The following is a 16,779-nucleotide window of genomic DNA, read 5'->3' as shown; positions in this document are numbered from 1 at the left end:
CCACTGTGAGGAACATAGTGAGGAAATGGAAGACCACAGGCACAGTTCTTGTTAAGGCCAAAAGTGGCAAACCAAGTAAAATATCGGAGAGGCGAAGGATGGATGAACAGCCCACAGACCACCTCCAAAGATCTACAACATCATCTTGCAGCAGATGGTGTTACTCTGCATCGTTCAACAATTCAGCGCACTTTGCACAAGGAGAAGTTGTACGGGGAGTGATGCGGAAAAAGCCTTTTCTGCACACACGCCACAAACTGAGTCGCTTGAGGTATGCAAATGCACATTTGGACAAGCCAGCTTCATTTGGGAAGAAGGTGCTGTGGACTGATGAAACAAAGATGTTATTTGGTCATAACAAGGGGTGTTATGCATGGTGGCAAAAGAACACAGCATTCCAAGACAAACACTTGCTACACAGAGTCAAATTTGGTGGAGGTTACATCATGCTGTGGGGCTGTGGCCAGTGCTGGTACTGGGAATCTTGTTTAAGTTGAGGGTCACATGGATTCCACTCAATATCAGCAGATACTTGAGAATAATGTAGAGGAATCAGTAACAAAGTTGAAGTTACGCCGGGGCTTGCTAATTCAACAAGACAACGACCCTACACTAAATCTACTCTAGCATTTATGCAGAGGAAAAAAATACAATGTTCTGGAATGGCCATCCCATTCCCCAGACCTGAATATCATTGAAAATATGTGGTGGTCCAAAATACCTTCATCCAGGATCCAGACACTCATTACAGGCTATAGGAAGCGTCTAGAGGCTGTTATTTCTGCTAAAGGAGGCTCAACTAAATATTGATGTGATATTTCTGTTGGGGTGCCCAAATTTATGCACCTGTCTAATTTTAATTTGATGCATATTGCACATTTTCTGTTCATCCAATAAACCTCATTTCACTACTGAAATATTACTGTGTCCTTCAGTTATTTGATAGATCAAAATGAAATTGTTGATCCAAACACCCAATTATTTATAAATGAAAATCATGGAAATTGTCAGGGGTGCCTAAACTTTTGCATTGAACTGTAAATTATGTGATCCAAAGTGCATTTGAACAGTGGTGAAACACTTGTGTTACATTCATATGAGCAGACAGAGAAGTAAGTTTGGAGCAGAAGAAATAGAAATAAACCTTGTGAAAATTTGAGTATTTGTTCAATTTCTTTTTCTCAAAAAACAAATAGGCCTACAGACTTTTACTTGACATCATACAATATAACTTTTTATTGCACTTATAACAAAGGCTAACTTAAATAGCCAAAGGTGCATAGCATGATACAAATGTAGAACAATACAGTCATTACAACAAAGCATATATACTGTGTAAAATACACAATTTTTTATACAAAAATAAAAAATACTTGAAGCAGAAATGGTACAAACATTTACTTGAAGGCTGGTTAAAAAAAGAACAGTTGAATAGATTAATATACATTTCACTGAGCAAATAAAAGTTGGTTGAAATTATATGTAGCCTACTACCACTGCTGCATCTTGCAACTAGACTTTATTTTCCAAAACTTTCTTTCTGAATTTTTTTCTGAATTTGCGATCAACAGTAAACACTGGTTTAGTTTAAGACTTTAACAGGTATTGAACTCCACTCATAACCATTTGTGCAAAATCCATTGTTCAGTTATTTCCATGAACATTTTGATCAGTATGCTATTTGGTAACACACAGACATCAAACAATAATAAATGGAAAGCACATCTTCTGAAACAGACCGTATCCATAATTTTAAGCTCAATATGTCTGTCTGTTAAGATTGTACAGAACCCAAAGAAGTGCATGGACACTTTAAGAATCATTAAAACGCAACCACTCCACAGATTTCATATTTGCAAACTATAGTTTTGGCAAGTCATTTAGGACATCTACTCTGTGTATGACACACATAATTTTTCCAACAATTGTTTACAGACAGATTGTTTCAATTTTAATTGACTATATCACTATTCCAGTGAGTCGGAAGTGTACATACACCAAGTTAACTGTGCCTTTAAGCAGCTTGGAAAATTCCAGAAAATGATGTCAAGCCTTTAGGCAATTATTCAATTAGCTTCTCTTAGGATAATTGGAGGTCTACCTATGAATGTATTTTAAGGTCTTCCTTCAAACTCAGTGCCACTTTGCTTGACATCTAAAGAAATCAGCCAAGATCTCAGAAATAAATTGTGACCCACAAGTCTGGTGGTTCATCCTTGGGAGCAATTTCCAAACATCTGAAGGTACCACATTCATCTGTACAAACAATAGTGAGCAAGTATAAACACCATGGGACCACGCAGCCATCAGGAATGAGACAAATTCTGTCTCCTAGAGATAAACGTATTTTGGTGCGAAAAGTGCAAATCAATCCCAGAACAACAGCAAAGGACCTTGTGAAGATGCTGGAGGAAACAGGTGGACAAGTATCTATATCCACAGTAAAACGAGTCATATATCGACATAACCTGAAAGGCTGCTCGGTCACTCAGCCACTGCTCCAAAACAACCAAAAAAAGGCAAACTACAGTTTGCAAGTGCAAATGGGAACAAAGATCTTACTTTTTGGAGAAATTACCTTTGGTCTGATCAAACTAAAATTTAACTGTTTGACCATAATGACCATCGTTATATTTCAGGAAAAAGGGTGAGGCTTGCAAGCCGAAGAACACCATCCACAGTGAAGCATGGGGGTGGCAGGATCATGTTGTGGGGGTGCTTTGCAGCAGGAGGGACTGGTGCACTTCGCAAAATAGATGGCATCAAGATAAAGGAAAATTATAAGGATATATTGTAGCAACATCTCAAAACATCAGCCAGGAAGTTAAAGCTCGGTCGCAAATGGGTCTTCCAAATGGACAATGACCTCTCAAAAGTTGTGGCAAAATGGCCAACAAAGTCAAAATATTGACTTCAACCCAATAGAAAATTTGTGGGCAGAACTGAAAATGCATGTGCGAGCAAGGAGGCCTACAAACCTGACTCCATTACACCAGTTTTGTCTGGAGGAATGGGCCAAACTTCCAGCAACTTATTGTGAGAAGCTTGTAGAAGGCTATCCAAAATGTTTGACCTAAGTTAAACAATTTAAAGGCAATGCTACCAAATACTAACAAAGTGTATGTAAACTTCTGACCCACTGGGGATGTGATGAAAGAAATAAAAGCTGAAATAAATCATTCTCTGTACTATTATTCTGACATTACACATTCTTAAAATAAAATCCTGACTGACCTAAGACAGTGAATGTTTTCTATGATTAAATGTCAGGAATTGTGAGTTTAAATGTATTTGGCCAAGTTGTATGTAAACTTCTGATTTCAACTGTAAGTCACACATAAAATGTAATTGATATTTTGTTATGTAATGTAAAGCAAGTTGTAAATGATGAAATATCTTTTCTCAGTATTAACTGATTTTTTTGAGCCATTTTTTGCAATGACATTTAATCAACTGGTGATTCTTAATGGATGAAGTATGTTCCACGAACATCTGACAACCACAAGATGTCCAAGTACTTTGATCATTTTAAATTTAACAAAACTTTTTGTGAAATGTTTTGCTTGAAAAGTAAATGACACTTGCTTTGATATTTTGTTACCTAATACAAAGGTATTCATACATTTTTAACTGTCAAAATATTTTGTGGCAACCGTATACAATTATTTTTTACTTCAGATAAAGTGCAGATTATTAGAGTATAAAACTGCTCAGATTAAAGCAATCTAGTATCCTAGAATTAACTTTAATGTAACAAAAATTTAGCAAACTGACTTTTACGTGCCACATTCAATGTTTCGCCACAGATTCCAGGTGAAATTAAAACAAGGCACTACAACTACTGTGGGCTCCCCTCCCCCCATCTCCCAAATCATGAGCACAATGGCTGATTATAACTTTGTAAACATGTATTTTTCACTCTAATACTCGTTGTGTTGATATCGAAACACTTCTAAAACTCTAACATTTCTCATTTGAAAAACGATACATTTTAATGGTTGCATTACAGATCCACCTACATTTACACACTTAATCCAATGAGATTAGCTGCAAATTAGCTCAACTGACAGAGCCTGACATTGTCCAGCCTTGGACTCAGAAGACTGAGGCTCAAGCCAAGCACACAAGCTGACACATGAGACAAAAGTCTCATAGAAGCGACATGAAATGACACGGTTGCTTCAGAAAATTTGCTTTTTATGTCACGTTTGCATTTAGGACACTAACTGTGAAGTTTAGGTTAAGGATATCCGTTTTGTTTACATCTTGTTTACTTTTTTAGGACACTATTGCTTCGGTTTAGGTTAAATTATTAGGTTGGAGAGGTAAATTTTACTCATCTAAACTTACAACACCATTTCACTCGCTTATGATGACCCTGGGAAATTTCACTTATTTCACTGGGAAACTGTAGCGAAATGTGATTTCACTTTTCCTTGATGGTTCTGTAGTCACATAAGTTTTTTTTTACTTTTCCCGACACAGTTGGTAGATCCGGTAGTAGCCGTGTGCGAGACACTTCTGAAATACCTTTTTCGTTTATCATCGTTTCGTTCATCGCTAACGAGAGGAACGTCTGCACCTCGTTTATTGACCACGGCGTGGTTTTGCGCACAGTCATTTATTTTTACAATTCGAAAGTCGCGTGAACTAATGATACTGCTATCGCTTTAGCTAACTTTAAAACTATTGGGTTGATGTCCCGTATCTCAAATCCAGTGATGCTTGTAATGACTATTCTCCCTGACCAATCAGTGATCTGCAGGGTTTTGACGTCACATTTAGTATCAGCTCGGCTCGCTTGGAACCTCGACCAAGGTGGTACTAAAAAAAGTACCTGGTACCAGGTACTATCCACAGTGGTAAACCCCCAAAAAGCAAGCAGAGTTGAGTTGTACCGTGCAGTGGAAAAGCCCCATTAGATCTGGAGGTAAAATAAAGCATGTGGTAGGAAATGAGGGTGGAGTCCATGTAGAATCAATTTAGGCGTTTGTTTTTGCCCTTTTACAAACAGCATGTCATTACAGCGCTCATAGGTTGAACTTGTTGGGAAGCTGCAGTGTGTGTGTGTGTGTGTGTGTGTGTGTGTGTTGTATTAATGATTATTGGAGGTTATGGCAGTGCTTTACCACAGAATCTGAAATAACAGGGCAGTTAATGCATCATGGTATGCAGACAACATTTTGGACATAAGACAAATGTTCAGTTACTTTTGTGAACAATGTAATCATGATAGCATTACACATGAGTTATTCCAGACCCCTTAGTTCCAGATATTAAACAGTTGATTTCATGTTGATGCCTGAAGGAAATTAATGATAATTATGATGTGTCTTACTATATTAATGTGGTTACATAGTATTCTTACTGCAGTATAATGTATTAAATATTTGAATAAAGACAGAATAATCAGTGAATACAATATAAATATATATAAACTTGTATCATATACATTGTTAATCTTCCAGTCACTCTGGTTAGTCTTGTTTTTATTTCCAGTTTGTGTCCATGTCACTCTGAGGGCCATGTTTTTCTAGGACTGGACGGGCCTTGGGTGTTTGCTATAGGTGTTACCTGAACAACAACAACAAAATGTAATCTGTTGTATTATAAAAATGAATGAAAATTCAATTAAGTTAGAGGTGAGCTACTGTACAATACCATAATTCCCATTTCTTTTCAAAAAATACCTTTTTATTATTATTTACTAATGCACATTTTATTTGCTAGTAATTTTGAGAAGCTTTGAAAATCTCAATAGTACAGTCTTTAAAGTCATGAAATCAAAACTGACCATATACACTCACCGACCACATTATTTACCTAATTATTCATGCGACATTATCTAATCAGCCAATCGTGTGGCAGCAGTGCAATAGGGCTGGGCGATATGTAAAATATATTTTATCAATAATTGCCTTTAAAATATTGCGATATCCGATTGCATGGTCAACCCCCACTGCTGAGGGTCTGTAAATATTTTTGCTTTATTGATTTTGCTTTAAAAATGTCATTTATTGAAACACAAACACTTAAAAAGAAATTTCTAAATTCAAAATTCACTTTAAAGAAATGAAAAAAAGAAAACTATTAAAATAACGAAGTGATTAAAAAAATCTTATATAACCACCTCCCCAAATCCAAACATTTACCATCTCGGCCCCATTTGCCAAGTATCTTAGACAAGAGGTGAAAAATTACTAATAGCCTACATATTAAGAACTAAAGACAATTATAAATGTAAAGATAATAATAATCATAATAAATAAGCCTAATAAATTCCCTTGTGTTCCCAAAATAATGCTGCCAAATGTGTGTTCATATTGAATTGGTATGTACTTCGTTTTGGTAATATAGTTAATGCTGCCTAAAGAAAAGAAAATAGAACTCAATTTAAGGTTGTGTGAACATGTCTTGTATTATTTTATGATTTATAATACAAGACACAGGTCAGGAGCTTCAGTTAATTTTCACATGTGATCTCAGTGATTTGGACCGTGGCTTGATTGTTGGTGCCAGACGGGCTGGTTTGAGTTTTTGTCCTGGGATTTTTACGCACAACAGAATTTACTCAGACTGGTGCCAAAAACAAAAAACATCCAATGAGCAGCAAATCTGTGGATGCCTTGTTAATGAGAGAGGTCAATGGAGAATAGCCAGACTTGTTCAAGCTGACAGAAAGGCAACGCTAACTCCAATAACTCTTCCGTATACGTCGTACCTTGAGGCGAATGGGCTACAACAATCGAAAACCATGCTGGGTTCCACTTCTGTCAGCCAAGAACAGAAAGCTGAGGCTGCAGTGGGCCTAGCATCCATGTACCTCAGAGGCATAAGTATGAATAAGTAGGTGTACTGGTGTACCTAATAGTGGTCAGTGTATATTTCTGGTCTTATTGTGCATGATTTATCAGCACATGTTATTCCAAAAAGAAAAAAATTTGTTTTGTAATCTTTAATCAAAATGCTTTCCATTTACGTCATCTAGGGCATGCTAACTATTCTAATCAGATATGAAAATACATCACATTATTGAAATTAAATGGTTTGGAAAGCCATTATATGTTAAAATACAATTACACTAGTCTAACCCCTGGTATTCTTCTTCGTTACTTTATATGAGTTGTAAACAAGCAATTTTTGACACAAAGAGGACTTACATCTGCCTGTGTTTTGGAGTAATTCATATGGGCATACAGTAGGACTGCGATGTCATTGTGGGATGCCTCTAGGGCAATGGAGAGGGCATTACTGCCATCCTTAAGGACAGAAGACAAAGAGAATAGATTTACACATAATGAAAAGAGGTTTGATGCTTTAACACTGGATACCGAAAGAAACAACATTTAAGATGCGACTCATCTGTGATACATTTCATTTCCAACTATAGTGGAATCACACTAGGTTTGAAGCCTGCAAAATTGCTTTGGACCATAACAATATTTGTAAAAACAAAACTTGAGAAAATGGATGAAATTATTTACTCATCTTCACCACATGCTGTAGAAAGGGTCCAAATTGTGTAACTTCTTGGGTTTCACAATTTTGAGAACCCTCTTTTGTAGTGGGGAAAAATTATTTGGTAACAGGTTTGTGTGCAGCTAAATATTAAGTTTTTGGTCATTAAAGTTAGTTAATTATTACAAATCTAAATTTTTGTTCATGTAAAAAAAAAAAAAAACAACCTAATGTATGAATTTAATTGTTGGACACCAAAAATAACTAGCTTTACTTTTCCTCTAACCTACCGTAATTTCCGGACTATAAGCCGCAACTTTTTTCCCACGCTTTGAACCTCGCGGCTTAAACAACGACGCGGCTAATATATGGATTTTTCCCGCTTTCAAATTTTATTTAAAAAAAAAATAAAATAAACTTCTGTGACGTGCTCAGTTTTTTGGCGGCATGAAGCTTTCATTAGACCAATGAAATTGCCGAACGGGTTAAGGTCAAACAACTTTTTTGTTTACTGTTTAGATTAAATCGAGCGCGATCAAACTTCCCATCATTCTGATTACGGTAGTCATTTTGTCACCCTCAAGACACGGAGAAATGCATATGATGCAGCTTTCAAGTTGAAGGCGATTGATCTGGCTGTTGGAAAAGGAAATAGAGCTGCTGCACGAGAGACGTTGGAAACAGCAGCGTGATGAATTGACTCAGTGCAAAAAGACAACTAAAGCTGAGGCTATTCAACTCCGACACCGAAGGAGATGACTTCAGTGGTTTCAGTGCACAAGAGGAGGAAGATAGTGACCAATGACTTTCTTGCTAGGCTACTGTTTACTGCTAATTTTTTATTTTTTGTTACAAGCCGTGTGTGGCAGTGGGAGCGTGGTCAAGCGCCCGTCCGGGAGAGAAAAGCGGTAAGGGCGCTTACACCAGAGCTAATGTCTAACACCTGTGTCTAATTTCAGTAAGCGTGGGGAGAGCGGCATAAAAATGCAGCAGAGAGAGAGAGTGAGAGAGTGACAGACACACGTCAGTCTAGTGTTGGCGCATAGAAGACCAAGAATTGAGAAACTTTATAAAATTGATTGTAAACATTGCTGTGGCCATTAAAAGATTTACCTGGAACATCAAGTGCCCTGCTTCACGTGTCCCTCTTGGGAAAACTGTCACACTGGCACCAGTGTGACAGTTTTCAGCACTTGATGTAAGCGCCCTTACCGCTTTTCTCTCCCGGACGGGCGCTTGACCACGCCCCCACTGCCACCGTGTTTCGTTAAAGCCTATTTATTTTTGTTACAAGCCGTGTTTCGTTAAAGCCTGTGTAAAGTTCATTTGTTTCAATGTACCGGTAGGCACCTGCGGCTTTTAGACAGGTGCGGCTTATTTATGTTCAAAATAATATTTTTTTTTAAATTCAGTGGGTGCGGCTTATATTCAGGTGCGCTCAATAGTCCGGAAATTACGGTACCTAATAGAGCACAACAGTGCCCGCCCACTTTTCAGTTGTCTTGGTTCCAGAAGTATTTTTCCCATTTACTGTTTCTATAGATATTTTATAAAATACTTATAAAATAGATCTAAGCCATGAACCTAACCAACCAGCTCTGAGGTGAATCGCAACATTACAAACTTTGATTTGAGGCAAAAGGTTATTTGAAAAAGACCGCGTACTTAACCTCTTTCATGAGGGAATGAACTACAATACCATGTAGCACTGTGAATTCTGTAATTGAAATAAAAATTATGGAAAAATATAAACTATTGATTTAAATCTGTTGATTATAAACAATGCATTTAATTCTCTGTCTGGTGAATTTCCTCCCTTAGCATCGTGGGTAGTGTAGTTCTTCACCAGATATTCTGCTATAAAACAATTTCTTTTAAATGAAGTTAAAATTAAGCAGACTATTGGCTTCAATGGGCCCATTTCCCATTGTTTATCATCCTCAGAGCTCATGGTAGGTCTGTCTTTAAAAGTTTATATAGTGCTGTTAATAATACATTCTCCTATGGAGAAAATTGTTGGGATCAAATGGAACCCTAATAATTCATGCAACAAAATATGGGATTTGTGCCTTTAATGCTTTGCAAACAAGTCATGGGTCACAAGTGTACTCTATTTGTGGAATGATCCATTCAGTATGTCAAAGTGCACGAGGTGGTGATGTACTCACATTATCTACGACTGTAATATCACACCCGGGCTGCTCCAACAGTAAAGAGACAATCTCAGCTCGGCCGTGTTCACTGGCACACATCAGAGCTGTGGAGCCCTCGTCATCTTGAATGTTCACATTAGCACCACGGTCCAGCAGCGCTCGCACCATCTCCTGCCGCCCGTGACTCACTGCCAGCATCAAAGCCGTCTGCCCTGCCTTACCCAAGCACACAAATACATATTCACATGTCATGCATAAAGAATGCTCTGTTCTGTACAGCAATAACGTAGAGCAGTGGTTCCCAACTGGTGCATCGAAACACAATTAAAAGCAGCAAGTCCGTTCTAATAAGGTCATGGACAGCAGTGCTTAATTCAAATAATAAAATAATATGATTTTTTTTTAAATAATTGACAAAATATGTAAAAGTCTGTGCATCCAATTAAACTCAAATTAATGTGTTACTTTGTAAAGGCTAATCAAATTAGATAGATGCCAACATAGGTTGCAATCTCAGTTTGTTCAGATCACAATGACCAAAATTTAAAAAAAAATCATATTCAGCCTATAGCTGACAAAAGCGGTCAAAAATATACTGAAAAGTATGTGTGGCAGGGCAGAGGGCGGGTGTGTAGCATCACGACCCAGCCCCTAATGGCAGTGCGACAAACACAAACAGGTGTCGAGCAGCTGCCCATAAATCTCTCTCTCTCTGTCGCACTGCCATCTCCGGTCGGCCTATATCCCTATAGAGGGCTAATTAGCCTGATTAGGGGCCAGGTGTGTAGCATCACGACTCGGATCCGCCCTGCCACAGTGCGTATTTTCCTATTTTCTTTTTCCATTATCTTTTTAAATTAATTACTTAGGAATGAAAGAAAATGTTCCAGAACTGTGTACGTTAAAATGTCATGTTCAAATTAGCCAATAATGCAATCGCAAACAAATTTCTGAATAACTGGGTGACTTACTTGGCTGGCCTTGGCATTAACATTGCCCAGACGGAAGAGTTTCTGGACCACAGCCATGTCGTCTTCCTTCTTCACTGCGGACAGAGCTGCCAGCATCACAGCTGTATAACCTGCTTTATTCTGCTGATCCACATTACACATGCCTGAACACAAACACACTGAAAGATTATTGCTACTGAAGTTACCAACAGTATAATTGCAGTGTTTCAAACCATTGGTAACTCAGAACACTGTATGAGTCTATTGTTTTTAAAAGTGTGCTACGTTTGTTTAAAATTATGTACACTCACATGAAAATGAAGACTCAAGTCATACGAGTAAGATAAAAAAAAAATTTTTTTAATAAAAATTCTCTTTACATAAGGGTGGTCACCATCTTATGGTGGCCACCACAAATCACATGGCCAGCCAAATACTACTCACTTTATTTCAGTCTCACTTAATGACCAAATAAAAATGCTAAATTTAATTTAACCTGTGTCCAGCAGTAGGTCCACTACAGCGAAGTTGGAATGAGAGACGCTGTAGTGCAGAGAAGTGTTGCCGTTGCCATCAGTCATGTTGACTATGTGTTGCAGCAGGGTGTGGGACACCTCTGAGAAAGCCATCAGGTAATTTGACACACGTGATGGCTGGGCCATCTTTGCACTGGATACTCGGAACCATTCCAACTGAACAGTATGCGTGCTGGACAGCTGCATTACACAAGTAAACAGAGCAACAATGAGCTTAAAGGAATGTTCCAGGTTCAGTACAAGTTAAACTCTATCGACAGCATTTGTTGTATAATGTTGATTACCACAAAAATTTATTTCGACTCATTCCTCCTATTCTTCAAAAAAACAAAAAACAAATCAAGGATCCAGTGAGGCACTTACAATGGAACAGAATGGGGAAGACAATTTTTAAACATTACAATACAAATGTTATCTTTTTTGTTTTCTCCCCAATTTAGAATTCCCAATGCGCTCTAAGTCCTCCTGGTGGCGTAGTGACTCGCCTCGATCCGGGTGGCGAAATCACTAGGTACGCTATTCACCGCGGCATACACGCACAACTCACCACATGCCCCACAGAGAGCAAGAACAACATTATAGCAACCACAAGAGGTTACCCCATGTTACGCTACCCTCCCTAGAAACCGGGCCAATTTGGTTGCTTAGGAGACCTGGCTGGAGTCACTCAGCACGCCCTGGATTCGAACTCAAGACTCCAGGTGTGGTAGTCAGGGTCAATCCTCGCTGAGCTACCCAGGCCCCCCAAAATACTCACCGTTTTAAAAGTTTACCCTCAAGACATTAACAATATCGGTGTTAACATGATTTTAGTGTGATAAAATCACTTACTGGCCCTTTCTGTGTAAAGTTATAGCCAATTTTACAGCTTTGTTCCCAACAACGATGTAATATCAACAAACCCTAAAACCCCAAAACTTCTATAAAAACAACAATTTAAACAACTTTACAGTTCAAATAATACCTGAGTTTTAAAAGAAGAATTAATGCAAGTGCTTTTATAAAATTGTAAGCTTCACATTTCTGTTTAAACCCTCCAAAAATAGTCCCCATTCACTTCCATTGTAAGTGCCTCACTGTAAACTCAACTGTAAACTTGCATTTTATAGAAAATACATTTTTGTGGTAATCAACATTATGCCACAAATGCTATTGATTGAGCTTAACTTGTACTAAACCTGGAACATTCCTTTAAAGGTTTATTGGCCTTTTCACTTCATTTGGAATAGTGTACACAATGTGTATAAAATATTTTATGAATTGTCATTTGTTCTCACCACTTCTTTACTCTTCGCTGTTTTGGTTGCATCATTCAGGTGGTTCTTCAAAATCAAACACGCCTCACGCATTTTGGCACTCAGTTCGAACCTGTTAGAAAATGTAATTTATTATTGTATATTAAACCATATTATGTATAAGACTTTGTATAACAAAAGCCTCATAATTGACTGATTTGAAACAGTCTTCATAGGCAGTGCCACATTAATAGCACTCTTTATTAGAATTAATTTAAATATCTTGATGTTAGCATGTTGCTAAGCTAACAACAAAATACTCTTTACAATACTAATCAGCAAAAATAAAAAGCACATACAAATATTGAGTAAAATTTTTTTTATTAAATATTTCTGGGCAGCATTTTAATATTTATCAATATTATGGGATTGCCCTCTCTGCAAATGATACGTGCAATGCTACCAAGATTTTGGCCTAAACATGGTATCTTAGCATGCAGCATCATGTTGCAGCCTACCTTATGGAACAGCCTTCTGCCAGAAGTAAAATATCTCACACATTATGAAAAAGGTGTCATATCAGTCAGGGTGTGTTCACACTTGGCAGGTTTGGTTCGATTAAAACGAACTCTGGTGCGATTGCTCTGTTAGTGCCGTACATTTGAACAAGTGTGAACGCTGTCACCCGAACCTTGGTGCGCACCAAACAAGCGAACCGAGACCGCCTGAAAAGTGGGTCTCGGTCCGCTTCCAAACAAACTCTGGTACGGTTCGATTGATATATGAATGCAACATTGACCAAAGACGACTAAATGGACCAAAATGTATGTAACACATATACATATATACATTCAACGAGCCCATTTCACCACCATTGTTTTGGAAGTTCTGTCAAAAAATATACCATAAAAGCTGTCCAATCAGGTCGTGACTTTTCCCTGATGCCTTTGGTTTTGTATTGTTAGGTTCGGTGTTAAAATGCCAGTGTGAACGCTAAACAAACATGGACTAAATTTCATTTTCATTTTTGGTCCGGACCAGAGAACCGAACTGAACTGTGAACACACCCTTAGAATATATACTTACTTTTCCTTCACTTCCTCTGCCTGATCCTTCAGATCTTCAGTTCCAGCTGCTGTGTTCCCATCACTGTCTGTTTCATCTACATTTATGTTAATTTCCTCATCAGATGTGTCCTCCAGAGCTGCCTCCTCTTCCACACTGCTGTCTGAACACACACCAGCCACACTTTCATCTGAGGAACTCTCCTCGTCCTCATCCTCCTCACTAGAGGTCGACTCATACCTGAAGGGATTTAGGAAGTGGAACTTGTTATAATTTAATAATTTAACAATATTCTGTCTTGTCTCAGATATATAACAGAGAGTTAATATCTGATTGGACATCTGTTATGAAATACGACCGCAGCACCATGGGATGATCTTTGATTGTTACATTGATTGGCAACCATAAACTGCATACAGTCTTAGTGTACTTGGTGCAAGAATTGTTTATTTTGATTATAATTATATTACTAGACATCTGTTGCCTTTACAGAAGTTGACGCCACGAAGGCGTTTGTAGGTGATTGTTAGGGTGTTCTGGATGGCTGCTTAATGGACCAGTCAAAATAACCCGCTTCCAAGACTATGATATTCTGGTCTGTAGATATAGCTCAGATCCCTCCAAGTCTTTTGAGATATTTTTCACCCTTTATCATCCACCCGTGAAAATCCAATCAGTTAGAAAAGTAATAGCATACCTCTCCATCAAAACCCTAAAGCTCCAGATGAGCAATCGTACTTAAAATGTCTAGCCAAGCAGCACTAATAATTGTAATTATTTATTGAACATTGTCTTTTATCATATTCCTATGCCTGCATTTTTTTTAATTAATAACTCACAACATTCAGTGCTCTACAGTGACTTTCTCCTGATAAAGGGGGTTTTAGGTGCTCTTAATCCCTTATCATGGTGAAATCACTATAATGCATGACCTCTTATATGAGAACCTGCTCAAGCAACTCACCCTCCATTTAAAATTCCAACAAACTTCAAGCTCTTTTTGCCACTGCTGGAAGCTGCACTAGAACCACTCCCATCCTTCCTCTTCATGATAGACTTCAGAGGGCCTGCAGCTTTAATGGAGAAAATACTCTTTAATTGGTTTTTCTGCAGATCACCTTAAAAACAGAGTTCTCCTACAAGAACATGAAATTGCATTTCCAACCCATTTTTCTACTGTAATGTGACATTTCAGAGTACACCAGGATATTTAACAATGCAAAAATGATGGGGAAAAAACAAAACTGACAAAAACGTAGGGTGGAACATGATTTAACCATCAAGAATTTATTGAATGATGATTCCATACCAGATTGAAGCCAGAGCTTTTTGACCAATACTTGAAAGCTGAAGTTCATCAAGAGCATCTCCACATATCCCAGTGGAAATGTTTTTTCTTTTTTATCTATCATTAATTGTTATTAATGATGTAACTTTTATTACATTAACATTAATATCATTAAATAACTGTTTTAACTATTGGCATGATTTTAGAAGTCTACAGTACCTACAACAGTAGCCTTGAACAAAAAATTAAATAGCTATTTGGCTGTTGGTTAACACTGGTTAAACAACAGCCTGCAGCATGTGGCCAGGGTGACTTCAGCAAAAAAGGAAAGTTGTTTCAGAGGAGGAGCATAGTATTTGTGAAGGATTACAAAGAAAAACATGTTTGACGTGCACTGATAAATCATACACATTGAGGCCAAGAACATTTATTAATAAAGTAAACCGGTTTGTTGACTATAAAATTACAATTAATTCAATTAATGCTCACCCTCTGGAGATGGGGGCTGTTCTTCACTGTCTTGAGTGTTACTAGCGTAGATATTGGATTCCCACTGGATACCAGTGCTTACCAGTGTCACAGTTTTATCCTTTGAAGTTTCCACAGGGTCTGTTTGAATGCTTTGGTCATTTTTAGTCATTGAAAAGCACTCCAGATCAGTCACATCTGGAACCCCCACTCCAACTGACGTTTTTGAACAAACATCAGGACATGTTTCCAATTGAGCATTGACTGTCTCTGGTTTGGCAAGTGACTCTTTGTCCAACATAATCTTAGATGTTCTCTCTATTTCTTTCACCCTTAATGTATCCAAGTCTTGGTTGACCTGATTTAGTCGGGTCTCAAGAACCTGAATTGATTCCTGTTGAAATGTGATGGTATTTTGCAGGGTATCAATTTCTCGTTCTGTCTCACTTTGAAGGCCTAAAAATGATTCTATTACCCAGACAGACACATCTTCTGTATCCACTACAGCCTGAATTCCCTCATCAAACATGGCAATAGCTTCAGTCTCAACAGCTGCATGACAAACCTGAACAGAAGCTTCAACAGCAGCATTCTTGACTGCCTGATGATTGCAGACTTCCACAGTCTCAAGGGGGATGTCACCACCTACTGCAATGGATCTTTTGTCTATAGTAATGGTAGGAGGCTTCTTTACTTCCTCTACTGCTATTGCTTCCACTACTGCAGTGGAGACTTTCAGTTGGAGCGTAGCATCAAGTTCTTCTGTTTTCTTTTGAAGTTCCACAGTCAAACTTTCCTTTTCGGCACGAAGCACAGCCACTTCTCTTTCTAAGGCTGGTACTCCTTTCACTCTCTCTTCCATCTCTCTTAGTTGTCTAAGGGCAGTGGCCATCTGTTCTCGGACAGTCTGAAGATGCCCAGGAGGCAATGAAGATGTTCCGGAGCTGGAGGCTGGAGTGCTCCTTCCAGAAGTCTGAGGACTGGCTCTGGTCAAGCCGCTAGAAAGGAAGTTCTGCACAGCAGGTGATATCTGTAGCAAGCGGGCATCTGAAAGCTGGGAAGAAGCTATAGAGAAGTCACTACTAGATCCACCAGCTTTGGAACTCACTTTGGAAAGGTCAGGGAAATTGTAGACTAATCCATTAGAAAAGTGACTTTGTTCATGTTGCAGTCGAAGGCTTGTTTCAAGGAGCGTTCGCTCTACCCTAGGGTTACGTGGTGGGGGTGGGGGTGGAACTTTCGAGGAGGCAGGTACATTGGGACTGATCACTGGTGATGGAGAAAGGGGTTGTGATTTGCTGGATGATGTGATGGGGCTCTGGAGAAATGGTGGGTTAGCTTGGCCATTCTCACTGGTTGTTGAGGAAAGCGACTCAGTGGAGGTCCAGCCACTGGTCCTACCCCCAATCCCCAGATTTTTCCTTGAACCTCTCCGAGTGTTAACATTAGGCCTACGAATGCTGTGCCCACTCTCTATTTCTTCAACATACTTGAGAAAATCAAGGTCCAGATGGAATCCATAGGGTGTCTGTACAGAATAGGAGCTACCTTGTTCTGTTTCTTCCTCGGTAGAGCAATGAAAAGGGGCACTCAGATCTGCATAGCAAGCATAACAGATGTGATCAT

At 38.5% G+C, this 16,779-nt stretch overlaps 1 protein-coding gene across 2 annotated transcripts in view; it reads right to left on the bottom strand.

The window, feature by feature from the left end:
* Positions 1–1,216: 1,216 nt before the first annotated feature.
* The window catches only part of LOC127630701 (KN motif and ankyrin repeat domain-containing protein 3-like), a 39,864-nt gene continuing 24,301 nt past the window's right edge, over positions 1,217–16,779 (bottom strand). For both annotated transcript variants that reach the window (XM_052108417.1, XM_052108416.1), the window contains 9 exons: positions 15,175–16,749; positions 14,362–14,470; positions 13,419–13,637; positions 12,375–12,465; positions 11,058–11,277; positions 10,583–10,725; positions 9,627–9,827; positions 7,161–7,259; positions 1,217–5,574 (listed from right to left, as the gene is read on the bottom strand). In XM_052108417.1, coding sequence (XP_051964377.1) covers positions 5,512–5,574; positions 7,161–7,259; positions 9,627–9,827; positions 10,583–10,725; positions 11,058–11,277; positions 12,375–12,465; positions 13,419–13,637; positions 14,362–14,470; positions 15,175–16,749 — 2,720 coding nt within the window. In that variant the 3' untranslated portion in view covers positions 1,217–5,511. The remainder of the gene's footprint in view (positions 5,575–7,160; positions 7,260–9,626; positions 9,828–10,582; positions 10,726–11,057; positions 11,278–12,374; positions 12,466–13,418; positions 13,638–14,361; positions 14,471–15,174; positions 16,750–16,779) is intronic.

This window comes from Xyrauchen texanus, chromosome 37 (genome assembly GCF_025860055.1).
Source record: "Xyrauchen texanus isolate HMW12.3.18 chromosome 37, RBS_HiC_50CHRs, whole genome shotgun sequence".
NCBI classification, from domain to species: Eukaryota; Metazoa; Chordata; class Actinopteri; order Cypriniformes; family Catostomidae; genus Xyrauchen; species Xyrauchen texanus.
This window is presented reverse-complemented; position numbering and strand designations above follow the sequence as displayed.